This window comes from Bos taurus, chromosome 1 (genome assembly GCF_002263795.3).
Source record: "Bos taurus isolate L1 Dominette 01449 registration number 42190680 breed Hereford chromosome 1, ARS-UCD2.0, whole genome shotgun sequence".
NCBI classification, from domain to species: Eukaryota; Metazoa; Chordata; class Mammalia; order Artiodactyla; family Bovidae; genus Bos; species Bos taurus.
Genome location: NC_037328.1, coordinates 38,211,214 through 38,225,675, shown reverse-complemented (window position 1 = coordinate 38,225,675; position 14,462 = coordinate 38,211,214). Strand labels below are relative to the sequence as shown.

The 14,462-nt window shown below is 35.3% G+C and overlaps 1 protein-coding gene across 1 annotated transcript in view; it reads left to right on the top strand.

Moving 5' to 3' along the window:
* The window catches only part of PROS1 (protein S), a 63,846-nt gene that overhangs the window by 41,488 nt on the left and 7,896 nt on the right, over nt 1–14,462 (top strand). The window contains exons 9-13 of the mRNA NM_174438.1: nt 1,287–1,402; nt 5,041–5,230; nt 10,382–10,549; nt 12,001–12,169; nt 13,815–13,963. Coding sequence (NP_776863.1) covers nt 1,287–1,402; nt 5,041–5,230; nt 10,382–10,549; nt 12,001–12,169; nt 13,815–13,963 — 792 coding nt within the window. The remainder of the gene's footprint in view (nt 1–1,286; nt 1,403–5,040; nt 5,231–10,381; nt 10,550–12,000; nt 12,170–13,814; nt 13,964–14,462) is intronic.

The window sequence follows — 14,462 nt, the reverse complement described above, 5'->3', positions numbered from 1 at the left end:
GTCCTTTATGTCTCCTGCACTGACAGATGGGTTCTTTACTACCAGAGCCACCTGGGAAGCCCTGATAGTAAATCATCTGACTCTAAATTTTTTTTTTTTTTTGGTAAATTCCTTGGAGATTATGATGATCTCTTACTTTATATTTATCCTGTTCAGGTTTTTCAGCATTTCCTTTGATATCTAGAGAGCACACTTTTGCTCAGAAAAAAATTGGCTTAATAAGACTTTAAAACAAATGGAGGGTGAGTGGGAGGGAGGCTCAAGAGGGAGGAGATTTATGTATAGATATAGCTTATTCTGCTGTAAAGAATCTGCCTGCAATGCAGGAGACTTGAGTTCACTCCCTGGGTGGGGAAGATCCCCTGGAGAAGGGCATGGCAACCCACTCCAGGATTCTTGCCTGGAGAATCCCATGGGCAGAGGAGGCTGGTGAGCTACAGTCCATGGGGTCACAAAGAGTCAAACACAACTGAGCGACTAACAACATCATAGCTTATTCACTCTATTTTACAGGAGAAACTAACACAACATTGTAAAGCAATGGTACTCCAAAGAAAAACAAATAAGCTAGGTACAAATAAATAAAACTGGCTCAGTGGTAGGGAATCCACCTGCCATGCAGGAGCCCACAGGAGACACAGGTTTGATCCCTGGGTCAGGAAAATCTCCTGGAGGAGGGCATGGCAACCCACTCCAGTATTCTTGCCTGGAGAATCCCATGGACAGAGAAGCCTGGCGGGCTACAGTCCATAGGGTCAGAAAGAGTCAGACATGACTGAAGTGACTTAGCATGCATTATTGGAGATTACACTGATGGACTATACAAGGAAGTAAAAGATACTGCTTTGTTATTACCGTGGGTATTCTGCATGTATTTTATTGTATCAGAGAGGATATGTTTGACAAGAACACTGCTGCTGCTGCTGCTAAGTCGCTTCAGTCGTGTCTGACTCTGTGCAACCGACCGCATAGATGGCAGCCCACCAGGCTCCCCTGTCCCTGGGATTCTCCAGGCAAGAACACGAGTGGATTGCCATTTCCTTCTCCAATTCATGAAAGTGAAAAGTGAAAGTGAAGTCGCTCAGTCGTGTCCAACTCCTAGCGACCCCATGGACTGCAGCCTACCAGGTTCCCCCTTCCATGGGATTTTCCAGGCAAGAGTACTGGAGTGGGGTGCCATTGCCTTCTCCGGACAAGAACATTAGGAACCAGAGAAAGCATGATATCCTGACACATACACCAAGCAGTAACCAATGCTTTTTCTTATTTTTTTGCCTTTTCTCCAGGCTGTTCCAGTGTGCCTTCCTTTGGACCTTGACAAAAATTATGAATTGCTTTACTTGGCAGAGCAGTTTGTAGGGGTTGTTTTGTATTTAAAATTTCGTTTGCCAGAAACTACCAGGTGAGGTACCAATGTCAGTGATAATTACAGAAATAAGCAGGTCAGGACAGAAAGGAGTCACTGAAAGGTTTTAAATCCATGAAATTTTATTAACAATCATATAATTTAGGTGCATTATCAATCAGATGATATTGGGTACCCTAAATTTCTTTTTTTCCTTCACATATATTTTTCACGCTTGAATCATTTGGGGTTGTTCTAGGCTGATCTTCCCTAGTGATCATTTTACGTTAAGCCAGAGTTCTTCCTATTCTAATGAATACATATTTTTAAAAAGCTAGAAAAGAGGATTTAATGTATTTGTGAAATTTTCATTCTTTTTTATGCTTTCTAAGTAATGGGAATAATTCAAGAAACTGCTTTTAGAATATAGTTATATTCATAATTATTAAGGAAACTATGATAAGATTGCTGAAGTAGTATATTAAAGAAATGTGTCACATGATTTTAGTTGACTTAGTACTTTATCTCCTCTTCCTGTAGTTGGGTTGACTTTGGAGAGGGAGTAATTGTTTCTGTTTTTGAGTCATGATGCTACTTTATCAAGTTTTCTCAGAGCCTTACATTGTTGGAACTAGGGGAAGAAAATTGGAATTTTGTTGGAATAATGGAAAGTAAACATTTGAGACTGATTATACAATCCAAATTTTAAAATATTTTAATTAGATAAGCATGTATATTTAGAATTTAATCCGTTAGATATATGAGTGAATACTCATTAAATAATTCAACTCAATTCATAGAAATTTTATTATTAAGGAACACTGAAATTTATTCACTGATATAATTGTGCCCTTTCAGCACTCTGATTTTCCCAAAAATGTGGTTTTCCTCTTCAACATCTCAGAACAAAGAATATCTTCTAGTGATATAGATTGGAGACAGCCTTTCCTTGCTATGAGAATAATTATGAGAGAGAAGAATTAATTATCTCAGACACTTTCAGAGGTATTCATTTCTCACCGTTCACAAAAGCTTGGGCTGTAACATCAGATAAAATTGGTCAAACAATTGTTTTCTTTCAGTATTTATTATTTAGTTTAAACTTTTTATTGAGGTATTATATGTATTTGTATATACACACACATATACACACAGAGAAATATATACATGTAATATACATATATCTTACATATACAGCTTGATGAATTTTTATAAGCTGCCACCTGTGTAAAAGACACAAAGAACAGCTAATGCTTTTTGTTTCTTTTTTCGCAAATTTCTTCAACTCTGTTTCCCAGGATCAAAAACTTATGCTGCCCCAAAGTTAACAAGTTCTCTTTTTTCACTCTGCAATACTTCTGAAAGAGAATGAATTGTTCCCCAATGTACTGAATCAGTATGCTGATGTACTCCAGACAGAAAATATGCAGAACACAACTCTTTGAATTACTGGTTTAGCATGTTTTTACAAAGAGAAGGAAATTATCTCCATGATAGGATCAACTTCTAGAAGATCCTGACCATACACAGATTCAGGTTTTGGCAAGATAATATATGCTTCACATCAGCAAAATGTGATGAATATGAAAGAGAATAGAAGGCCTTACTCAGAGCAAAATAGTTCTTTTTAAATATAATCGGAGTTCCTTAAATTCCTAGTATATTGTGATCTACCCAACAAGCTTTACTCCACGTTTACCTCTTTATAATATTTCCTTGGAATTCTCAAGGCTAGAAAGTTCGTTCTATCACTTTTTCTTTGTTCTATTTGAGGTAGGCTTGTGCCCATTACAAATGATGCCTCTGTTACTATTACTATTGTATACAGAAAAGGAAAGAGTCTGGGATTCTTTCTTGCCATATTTAATAATTATCTGAAATCTTAATTTTTTAATTTAAATTACCTTTATTTTAACTTAACTCAGATGACTAGTAGTTATACAACTATTTTTCCTGTTTCCTGTTTACCTTTTTTCAGTCACTTTGCTTTACTGGTCCCTTGGAAACTTTAATGCTGATTTTCATTAAAGTATTGTAAGGCCATGAATTGATATATGTTATTTTTCAGTCCAGCATTCTTAAGATTTTTATCCTTCCCTGTAATAGCTACATATATGTTCAATGTCTTAATAGGAGCAGGCATTGTCAGAGCTCAGTTCAGTTCAGTTCAGTCGCTCAGTCGTGTCCTATTCTTTGCGACCCCATGAATCGCAGCACGCCAGGCCTCCCTGTCCATCACCAGCTCCCGGAGTTCACACAGACTCACGTCCATTGAGTCAGTGATGCCATCCAGCCATCTCATCCTCTGTCGTCCCCTTCTCCTCCTGCCCCCAATCCCTCCCAGCATCAGAGTCTTTTCCAATGAGTCAACTCTTTGCATGAGGCGGCCAAAGTACTGGAGTTTCAGCTTTAGCATCATTCCTTCCAAAGAAATCCCAGGGCTGATCTCCTTCAGAATGGACTGGTTGGATCTCCTTGCAGTCCAAGGGACTCTCAAGAGTCTTCTCCAACACCACAGTTCAAAAGCATCAATTCTTCGGCGCTCAGCCTTCTTCACAGTCCAGCTCTCACATCCATACATGACCACAGGAAAAACAATAGCCTTGACTAGACGGACCTTTGTTGGCAAAGTAATGTCTCTGCTTTTGAATATGCTATCTAGGTTCGTCATAACTTTCCTTCCAAGGAGTAAGCGTCTTTTAATTTCATGGCTGCAGTCACCATCTGCAGTGATTTTGGAGCCCAAAAAAATAAAGTATGACACTGTTTCCACTGTTTCCCCATCTATTTGTCATGAAGTGGTGGGACCGGATGCCATGATCTTCGTTTTCTGAATGTTGAGCTTTAAGCCAACTTTTTCACTCTCCACTTTCACTTTAATCAAGAGGCTTTTGAGTTCCTCTTCACTTTCTGCCATAAGGGTGATGTCATCTGCATATCTGAGGTTATTGATATTTCTCCCAGCAATCTTGATTCCATCTTGTGTTTCTTCCAGTCCAGCGTTTCTCAGATTGCCTCAAATACATGGCTATATCTTTTAAACTTTCCTTCTGTGTACTCCAGTATAGTGATTTGTGCAATTAGAGTTTTGGAGAGCTTTTGAAATTAAACTAACAGATACATTTAAAAGTTTTTGATTTTACCTTCCTTTACCACACATGAAGACTTAATTATGTTAGAAATCATTCAGATACTATCTTGTACATTTCTGTGAGTGATTCCTTCCTGACATATATGAAATCATAGGGAAAATTTGCTCTTTGATGGATGAACCAATCATGGATTAAACATCTTTTATTAATCATATATGGATACGGAAGAAAGAAAAAGAATCTTCATGTTAGATTATATAGTATATAAAAGGCTCTGAGACAATATGCCTAATATTTGTACATGTGTATTCCAGCATTTAAAAGAGCTTTCAAAACAAATGCCAAAGGATGAAAAATTTATCAAAGCATATGCTCATTTGGAAAAAAGTTTCCACGAATAAGCAAGAAAGTAAAACAGCTTGATTTTAAGTACACATGGAGCCAGAGATAACACAAGAAGAGCTTAATCCTGCCCTTTTTTATTTTTTCTAGTGAAAGAGTTGTCTCTTTCAACATACTGCTATTTGCCAGTTCAAGAGTAAAAGAAAAACATGATCTTCAATATTTCTCACTATTCAGGCTCTCTCTTTGTCCATTGTTCAGATTTTCAGCTGAATTTGATTTCCGGACATATGATTCAGAAGGTGTTATCCTGTATGCAGAATCTTCTGATCACTCAGCTTGGTTCCTGATTGCGCTTCGTGAGGGAAAGATTGAAATTCAGTTCAAGAATGAAAAGACAACCAAAATGACAACTGGAGGCAAAGTTATTAATGATGGTTTATGGCATATGGTACGTTTTGCAGAACTCATAAAGAATCATTCCATTCTGATGCAGTTTGTATAAAATCATTAATCATTACTTTAATAGTGATACCAAACCAAAATAAGTTTGGGTTTATCTGATGTTGTGTGAAGTGTATTCTACACACTGTAAATACCTGAAATGGTCTGAGAAGTTTTTCTCTCTCAACAGTATGGATTTCCCATAACTGAAGTTGTTTTCAGTTATTAGCTTTGTTAGAAAGAACTATTTTGTCTTTAACTTTTTACCTTTTTTAGTGGCTGTCACTGGTGAACTGTGATATTGCACCTATAAGGTCAAGGGTTGATCTGGGACAACTACACTGGATAGACATCAATATTTTTAATGTAAAAGAGAAATACATGTAGTAACAAAATTAAAATTTTAATTTAATTTTAAATATTATCATATAGATTAATGGATTAGTACAAATAGGATGCATTAGCTGAAACCAATTAGAATGCTTAGAAACTAGCATTTTTAGATAATCCCTAAAAGTGAGTCTTTATTTGAATAATCAAGAATAGAACTTTAATCTACTGTATGCAAATGGAACTTATCTTGGAGAAGGGATTACTGTTAGTCTACAGAGGGGAGAATGTTAATTAAATCAATGCTACTTTCAGTAGAGAAGATCCAAGAAGATCAGCTTCACCTTAGAATGTGGTGCCCCAAAGAGACACTTTCTAAGTCTATGGGAACTGACAAGAAAGGTCCATGTTAAGCAGCCATGTAAAGTCATCACTAAATTATTTCATTATATCTATCCACTCTTGAAATCATATATTCAGTAAAGATTTAGTACGCATGTTTAAAATGCTATATTCCTGAGTCCAAGGGGCTGAAACCATAGTAAGAGATTGTCCATGTTCTTTGAGGTTAGACTCTCACAGTTTAATAGTGGATGTGGCATCGTGAACCAATATGGTGTAATGTGAAATATGTTACAGGAAAGTGTAATAAGGAATAGTTGGGTGCAGATGTGGTTCACCGAAAAGGGGGCTATCTGTTGATTGGCAGCCATGGATTTGGGGCTCCTAACTTTGAAAGAACTGTGGCTTCACAGGATCAAATGCAACTGTCAGAGAAGTTGTTAAAATTCTTTGACTTATGTTGCTTATTACTATAGCTTTTTTATCACCTTTCCTACTACATCTGTATCTGTAATATTTCATGCATACCGCTATTCCTCCAGTATACACTTTAATGCCAGATGTCCCTAAATCACCTGTCTAAAACCACTAAAATCACTTTTGCAGTAAAAGAGAGTAAACAGAATTCTTTTTCCAATGAGTTTATACAAATTGAAAAGATCAGCTGTTTGAAGGTGAATTTAAATACATTTCTATGTAGGATATAATGTATATAAAGAAGGTAGATATTTATCTGTGAAGTGATCATGAGTTGCAAGTAGTGTTTATTGAAGAATTGTTCATGAGCTATATCCTGTTAAAGACAGAATACGGGTTGAATGGAAGGCAGATGTTCAGTTTCATTCATCTCCTATATTTATTATTCTTATTAAAAAGAAACTATTATTTAATGATATGCCCATGTTTTAGCTAAGCATTTAAATTAAAATCTCCCTCTATAAACTGAATACAAGTTTATAGAAAAAATAAAATTTAAGAACATTAGCAAGTCAGAGACAAACTTTGGTAATAAATTTGGTGCTGTTGTTTTTTTCTTTCAATTGTAATTCAATATTTGAACAATTTTTGCATTTTCCACCCCACTGATAAATAGGATTTCTTTTTTCACTCCATACCTTTTATATTTAAAAGATAGTATGGTAGCATGGTAGTCCTACTAACTTATAATCCTGATGAATTGTTAATGAATTATACTGTTTCAAACAAATTTATGCAGCACAGGAATTATTTAAAATAAATAAATATTTTAAATAAGTATTTTAATTTTAATTAATGACAAAGTGATTAAGTTAAACTAACCTATAAACTAGACTGTTCACTTTATAGCAGTTGTTTCACTAATTTTAAATTATTTAAAAATTTTAAATAAAATGTTAAAAATAAGAAATTAAAATGTATAACTTAGAATTGTTTTATAATTCAGGTAAATAAAATTGAATGTGTAATGATTGTCGTTAGAATGGCTATAACCTGTAGGAATATTTATTCTTATAAGTGATTATTGATAACTTATAAGTGATTATTATATTTCGTAGCTGGGTATAATCCTAATATTGGTGGAAAATGTATAATTTGTATAATTTCATTTATCCAACAAAATATTTTATGAGCACTTTCTGTGCTATTCCTTCTTCTAGGTGATGGGGATGCAATAGTGAATAAAACAAAAGTCCTTGCTCTTATGGAGCTTGCATTTTGGTGATGAGATGAAAACCACACATGTGTCAACAAATAGCTATGTCAGATAGTGATTAATGCTATGAGGAAAAAGAAAAGCAAGGCCAGGCAGTAGAGAATGATGATGGTGAGTGTGCATATGGAATCAGAAAAGCCATCTCTGATGGGATTACATTAAATCAGAGACTTGAGGGCACATGACAGCAGACATTTTGGAAAGAAGATAATCCTATGTCACATGAACAGCAAACACACTCTTAGGCTAGAGGATGTGTTTGTTTTTATTTGAGCAGCAACATGAAAGTGAGTGTAGACGCAGTGGAGTGAAAGAGGGAGAGAGTAGTAAAAACTGAGGTCAGAAATGTGGTCTGGAATAAGACCTTGAATTTTATGTTAAGTAGAAACACCTTAGATGATTTTGAGAAGTGATATGATCTAATTTGCATGTTAAGAGATGATCCTGGTTAGGACCTAATGACTTTGTGGAAACTGTAGAGAGTAAAGATAGTGGCTCAGTGGTAAACAATCTGCCTGCCAACGCAGAAGACATGGGTTCAATCCCTCAGTTCAGTTCAGTCACTCATCATGTCCAACTCTTTGCGACCCCTTGGACTGCAGCGCACCATGCTTCCCTGTCCATCAGTAACTCCTGGAGTTTGCTCAAACTCATGTGCATTGAGCTGGTGATGCCATCCAACCCCCTTCTCCTCCTGCCCTCAATCTTTCCCAGCATCAGGGTCTTTTCCAAGGAGTCAGTTCTTCGCATCAGGTGGCCAAAGTATTGGAGCTTCAGCTTCAGCTTCATCATCAGTCCTTTCAATGAATATTTAGGACTGATTTCCTTTAGGATGCACTGGTTGGATCTCCTTGCTGTCCATGGGACTCTCAAGAGTCTTCTCCAACACCACAATTCAAAAGCATCAATTCTTCAACACTCCACTTTCTTTATAGTCCAACTCTCACATCCATACTTAACTACAGGAAAAACCATAGCTTTGACTAGAGGGACCTTTGTTGGCAAAGTAAGGTCTCTGCTTTATAATATGCTGTTGGGGTTGATCATAGCTTTTCTTCCAAAGAGCAAGTGTCTTTTAATTTCATGGCTGCAGTCACCGTCTGCAGTGATTTTGGAGCCCCAAAAAGTAAAGTCTGGCACTGTTTCCATTGTTTCCCCATCTGAAGTGATGGGACCGGATGCCATGATCTTAGTTTTCTGAATGTTAAGTTTTAAGCCCACTTTTCCACTCTCCTCTTTAATTTTCATTAAGAGGCTCTTTAGTTCTTCTTTGCTTTCTGCCATAAGGGTGCTGTCAACTGCATATTTGAGGTTATTGATACCTGAGGTCCAGTCCCTGGTCTGGGAAGATCCCACGTGCCTCGGAACAGCTATGCCCGTGGGCCACAACTGTGGGCATCCCTGGTGGCTCAGATGGTAAAGAACCTGCCTGCAGTGTGGGAGACCCGGCTTCAATACCTGGGTCGGGAAGATCCCCTGGAGAAGCGAATGACTACCCAGTCAAGTATTCTTGCCTGGAGAATTCCATAGACAGAGGAGGCTGGCAGGCTACAGTCTGTGGGGTTGCAAAGAGTCAGACGTGACTGGGTGACTAACACGTTCACTTTCACAAGGATAAAACAGGATACGGGATTAGGAGACTATTGCAATAACACAGTGAAAAGATGACAGCTTTGACTGCAGTGTTGATAGTAGGAGTGCTGAGAAGTGGTCAGATTCGGGGTATATTTTTAAGATCCAGCCTCTAATTTAAGATAGACTGAAAGCTTTTGGAAATTCAGCATAAAGGGGGCCATAAAGACACCAAGATGAGTTATTGTCAATCTGTGGTTTTAAACTCTATCACATCCAATATACTGCTCTAAATATTATATTAAAAAGAATATAATTTCTTAAAAAATATGTTTCAATATGTAAATACTTAAATTCAAGTATAATATTTGTCAAAACTTGCTCCTATACATAGAATAACATAAAAGCTACAAATGAAGGCTTATGCTGGGGTGTTATTTTACTTTAGAGGATAATTTTTCCTTTCCTGTAGTAGTGCTTTGATATGCCTATTGTCTGGTCACCCCGATTGATAAGTAAATGCAGAGTTTGCATTTTGAGTCCTACAGTTTTACATGAGGAAATTGCAGCAATGGTTCGTCAAATTGCCTTTATAAGAAAAAAAATTTTATTGTTTACCACTACTTCCAGTTTTTTTAGAAACCCAAACTACTTTCAAAATTGGAAAACCCAATTTAATTTAGTGTATTATGCTTTCTTATGACCTCAACTACATTTGAATTTTGAAACAAAATATAATTTGTGTTTAATAAACATAATGCTGAATGTACTAGCTTCTCTTAATTTATATTAAAATTTATTTACATTATTGATTTCATATTTATACTATCAGACAAATGCAAAATAAGGGCACTTAAAAGTTTCCCAAGATTCTGTAGAGTGACTCTCTTTTTTCTAAACTGTTAATTTTATGGCACACTGGGATTGAAAGATATATATTATAAATGAATGTTTAAATGTGATAGAAAAATACTGATTTTTAAACTTTAAAATATGCTGTTGATTTAGTTTTGATCAAGAATTATCACACTAAAATGCATTTTTATCACCTTTATACTAATTTGACATGTGAAATGTATTGGAACAAATTAACAAGTGCATTAAAATGATTACTTTGGAAATTTATGTACTGGAATAATAACAGGATTTTTCAATCTTAGTGTTTCATATGAAATGCAGTAATGTTTGGTTGTTTGATAATTTTTGTCTTTTTAATTGTAGGTCTCTGTGGAAGAATTAGAACAGAGTATTAGTGTAAAAATAGCTAAAGAAGCTGTAATGAATATAAATAAGCCTGGAAGCCTTTTTAAGCCCACCAATGGGTTTCTAGAAACCAAAGTATACTTTGCAGGAGTACCTCGGAAAATGGAAAATGCACTCATTAGACCGGTAATGATCCAAGCTTGTATCATTCATCATGGATGAAATCTTTCATCTGCAATAGATTTGAAAATGTATTTTTCTGAGAGTCAAATGAAGTTATTTTGTTGAACACACCAACTGTGAAAACTTGAATTGAACATGGAAAAATAACATTATCAACCTTTGAAATTATAGTAAGGAAATAAGAAAATGAATGTAGTCTTTTTGAGCCTGTTTAAATTCCCAGTATTACTCATGGAGAAGTAGATTTTTAAAAATTCTTCAAGCATCAGTTAAATATTACCATCATAATAGTCCATACTCAGCCATTAGACATATAAATGTATATATTTGAGTCCAAAAGTACATTATTTTCTAGAAGCCAGTCAAAGTAAGACTTTCTTAGGTCTGTTTTAGGACTAAAATTTGGGAGACAAGTATAGCATGTAAGGTGAAATTTTTAAAAGAAAATCTTTGATGGGAAATAAAACTGCCGCCTGTCATAAATTGAAGCTAGATATAATAGATGATTTTTCTATATGTGTTGGAGAAGGAAATGGCAACCCACTCCAGTGTTCTTGCCTGGAAAATCCCAGGGACGGGGAGGCCTGGTGGGCTGCTGTCTCAGGGGTCGCACAGAGTCGGATATGACTGAAGCGACTTAGCAGCAGCAGCAGCAACCTCTGTAGAAAAGGTTTCATGAAGGAGACTGATCACTGACCTTGAGGAGTTTAAAATTTTTCATTTGAAGTCATGGATCTGCCAATTTTACACTTACTGATTTAATTTAAATATTTACTATTTTATATATATTTCAGTTGCCTTAGCTTTTAAAAGATTTGTGATATGATATACAATCTGAGTTAGTTAACTCATGTTAGAGTGAATATATCTGTCCTTTGAAATTGATAAAATCAAGACATTTTGAAAGTAAAATAAATTATTCAAAAAGAATCAACTATTTATGAAATGGCTACATGTCTGAGTGTGGCAGGATGCTTTGGTGAGACTAAAGAATGCAAAACACTTTTGTTCCTGAAGAGGCTTCGTGTTTGACAGCAAAACAAACCTATGTTGTAAATACAGTTAATGAAAAACAAAAGCAGCTGAGAACCCAGGGCCACAGGTAAAAGCGTACATGGAACTAGAAAGCAGAAAAGTTAGTGCTGGATGATACAGGAGAGGCAGGTGGGGCTTAAAGGTGTTAAAAATCATTAGGATCCCAGTGAAGGTCTCTGATGTTATAAATGCACTTTTACTGGAAAAGATTGTTATCTGCAGGAGACCTTGAAAAAAATTTAGATAAAATTCTAAATATTTTAAAATGTCATCAAAGAATTTTGCCCTTAAATGAAAACCTGTATCCAGTAATATAATCAATAAATATAGTAATATCAATAGATATAGTAATATAATCAATAAAGCCCCCCTTTTCTAAGTTTAAAATGCATTCATTGGTCTATATTTTATATTGTTAGATTAACCCTCGTCTAGATGGATGTATTCGAGGCTGGAATTTGATGAATCAAGGAACTTCAGGAGTAAAGGAAATCATTCAAGAAAAACAAAATAAGCATTGTCTTGTCAATGTGGAGAAGGGTTCCTACTATCCTGGTACTGGAGTTGCTCAGTTTAGCATAAATTATAGTAAGTGATCTCCTATTGTATCTTTCTCTTCTCACTAATGTTTAAATTTATTCATTAACAAATAGCAAAAATTCCTTGCTGTTTTGAATTGAAACTAAATCTGCGTCATATCTAAAACTGGTCGTATTAATTGCTTTTTCTCTTGACTATGGGTTATTTTTCTTCTGTATTTAATAATGTTTGGCTTAAATGTGGGTGTCAGATAAAACAGTAGAGACTGAGATAAATCATATTAACATTTGGAGATAAGCATATCTGTCCATTTGCTAGACTCTTAATGAGAGGGCTTGAATCAATCTAGTCAAGAGTTAAACTGCTTAGGTTTTCTTGTTTTCATGACTACCCTTCAAATTCCTTTAATATACATTGTGCTTAGGGTAATGGCTGGTTTGCCAGAGGACCTCTCTTTATCAATTTATACTTTTACCAACAGAAGAAAGTTTATGCTCAAGTTTTGTTTCTAATTAGAGAGTTGAAAAAGTAAATCTTGTAGTTTTAATTATCCCAGTTTCTAATGAAATTGAATATCTCACCATATTTTTACTAGGTATTTGTATATCTTAATTATTTTGTTGGCTTCTGTGTCATTTTCTGTTTTATGAGTTCATTATTTGAGCTACTAACAGTATTTAGTATGAATTTAGGGTTAATTTGAATATCTCTCATTTAAGAAAGAGTCATATTTTAACTTTATTTGCAGCCTTAAAAGTATTGCTGCAGTTTTAAGGAAGCATCTTACTATTAGATGTGGCTAAATGGAAGAATATCTTGCCAAAGGAGAATTATTTTCTCCATTCACATTCACCCTTTTAAAGCCTCAAAGTGGTATTTGGACAATTGCTATACATTTATTTGTATTAAATGGGGAAGACTTCATTCAGATCTTAAGCTAATATTTTCAGATTATTAGTTTACAAATTATTTCAAATTATTAGAAATCAAAACTGTTTTGAAATCATATTAGTTCAGAAATATTTGTTAAGTGACTACTGAGGAAAGCAGTAATGACAGAGACTTGCAGAGCTTGCCCTCTAGTTGTGTAGACTGTTGACCTAGTAATTAAGAAAAAGAATGTTAAGCATTATGATAAGAGAATTACAGAAGAGTTCCTAGGAGAATTTCAAAGTTAACTGTTGACTTCAGAATATTTCTCTATTATCAAACCATCCCACAGCCCTATGTATAGAGATCAGATTTTTCTTTCCCACTGCCCTAACCTGACTCCTATAAGGAAGAGAATACTGGGCTGGGGTTGGCAGCTGCACTCAGATTTTCCCTCAGAAATACTACAATAAATTTGTTGAACTTTCTCGTATTTTATTATACAACCACTATGAGATTTGAGCATTGGAGAGTGTGTAAGACAGAAGGGAGAGCTGTTAAAGAGCAACTGGAAAATACATAATAATTCTAAACACCACAATTCAGTTAAGGAAGAACTAAAGGATGAGGTTCCATCTGTGTGTTTCTTGCCTGCATTAAAAACTGTTTTCTTTTGCTCTGTTTTGCCTAGGTTATATAGATCATTGGGAAAGAACTAAATTCTTTAATATCACTCAAAGATGGCTTTGAATATTAATAAGATTAATTCCTCTGGTGCACTTAGGAGTACATTGATCCTGCTTCTGTTTCATTGTTTAAACAGAGAATGAATCCAATCCTGAGGCTTGGCAAATCAATGTGTCCTTGAATATTCGCCCATCAGCGGGCACCGGTGTTATGTTGGCCTTGGTTTCCGATAACACAGTGCCCTTTGCCTTGTCCTTGGTGGATTCCGCCACTGAAAAGCTTCAGGTAACTTTACTCTGAACCTTTATGATCCTTATTTTTTAATTTTTAAAAAATCAGTAACATGGATAGAATAACTGTGTTTACCTCAAAGTGATGTTTTGAAAATGAAATAACTTACATAAATTATTTGGCATGTCATTAAAGATTAAATAAATATTCATTATTGTTAGTTTTTTGCTGGCTTATTTCCACGGTTTGAACCGAGCGGTTAAGGGGATAGGGGAGAATGGAAAAACCTATGTATTGTATCTATAGTTTAGATTAGGCAGACTCCCACAAAGGCTGCTTGGAGCCTTCTCTGAGTACATAGAGATCCACCCTTATTCAGAATCTTTGAAGTATCATGGGACTTTATCTGTACTAACAGAATAGAAGTCAGTCTGATTGCAATCCACTCTGAAATATTCAGTGTCTAATTATAATTTTTTGTGCTTTCTGGTACTCTCTTTTCTCTCATAAGTAAATTAGGAAAGACTAGGGAAAACTAAAACCAGTCTACTTG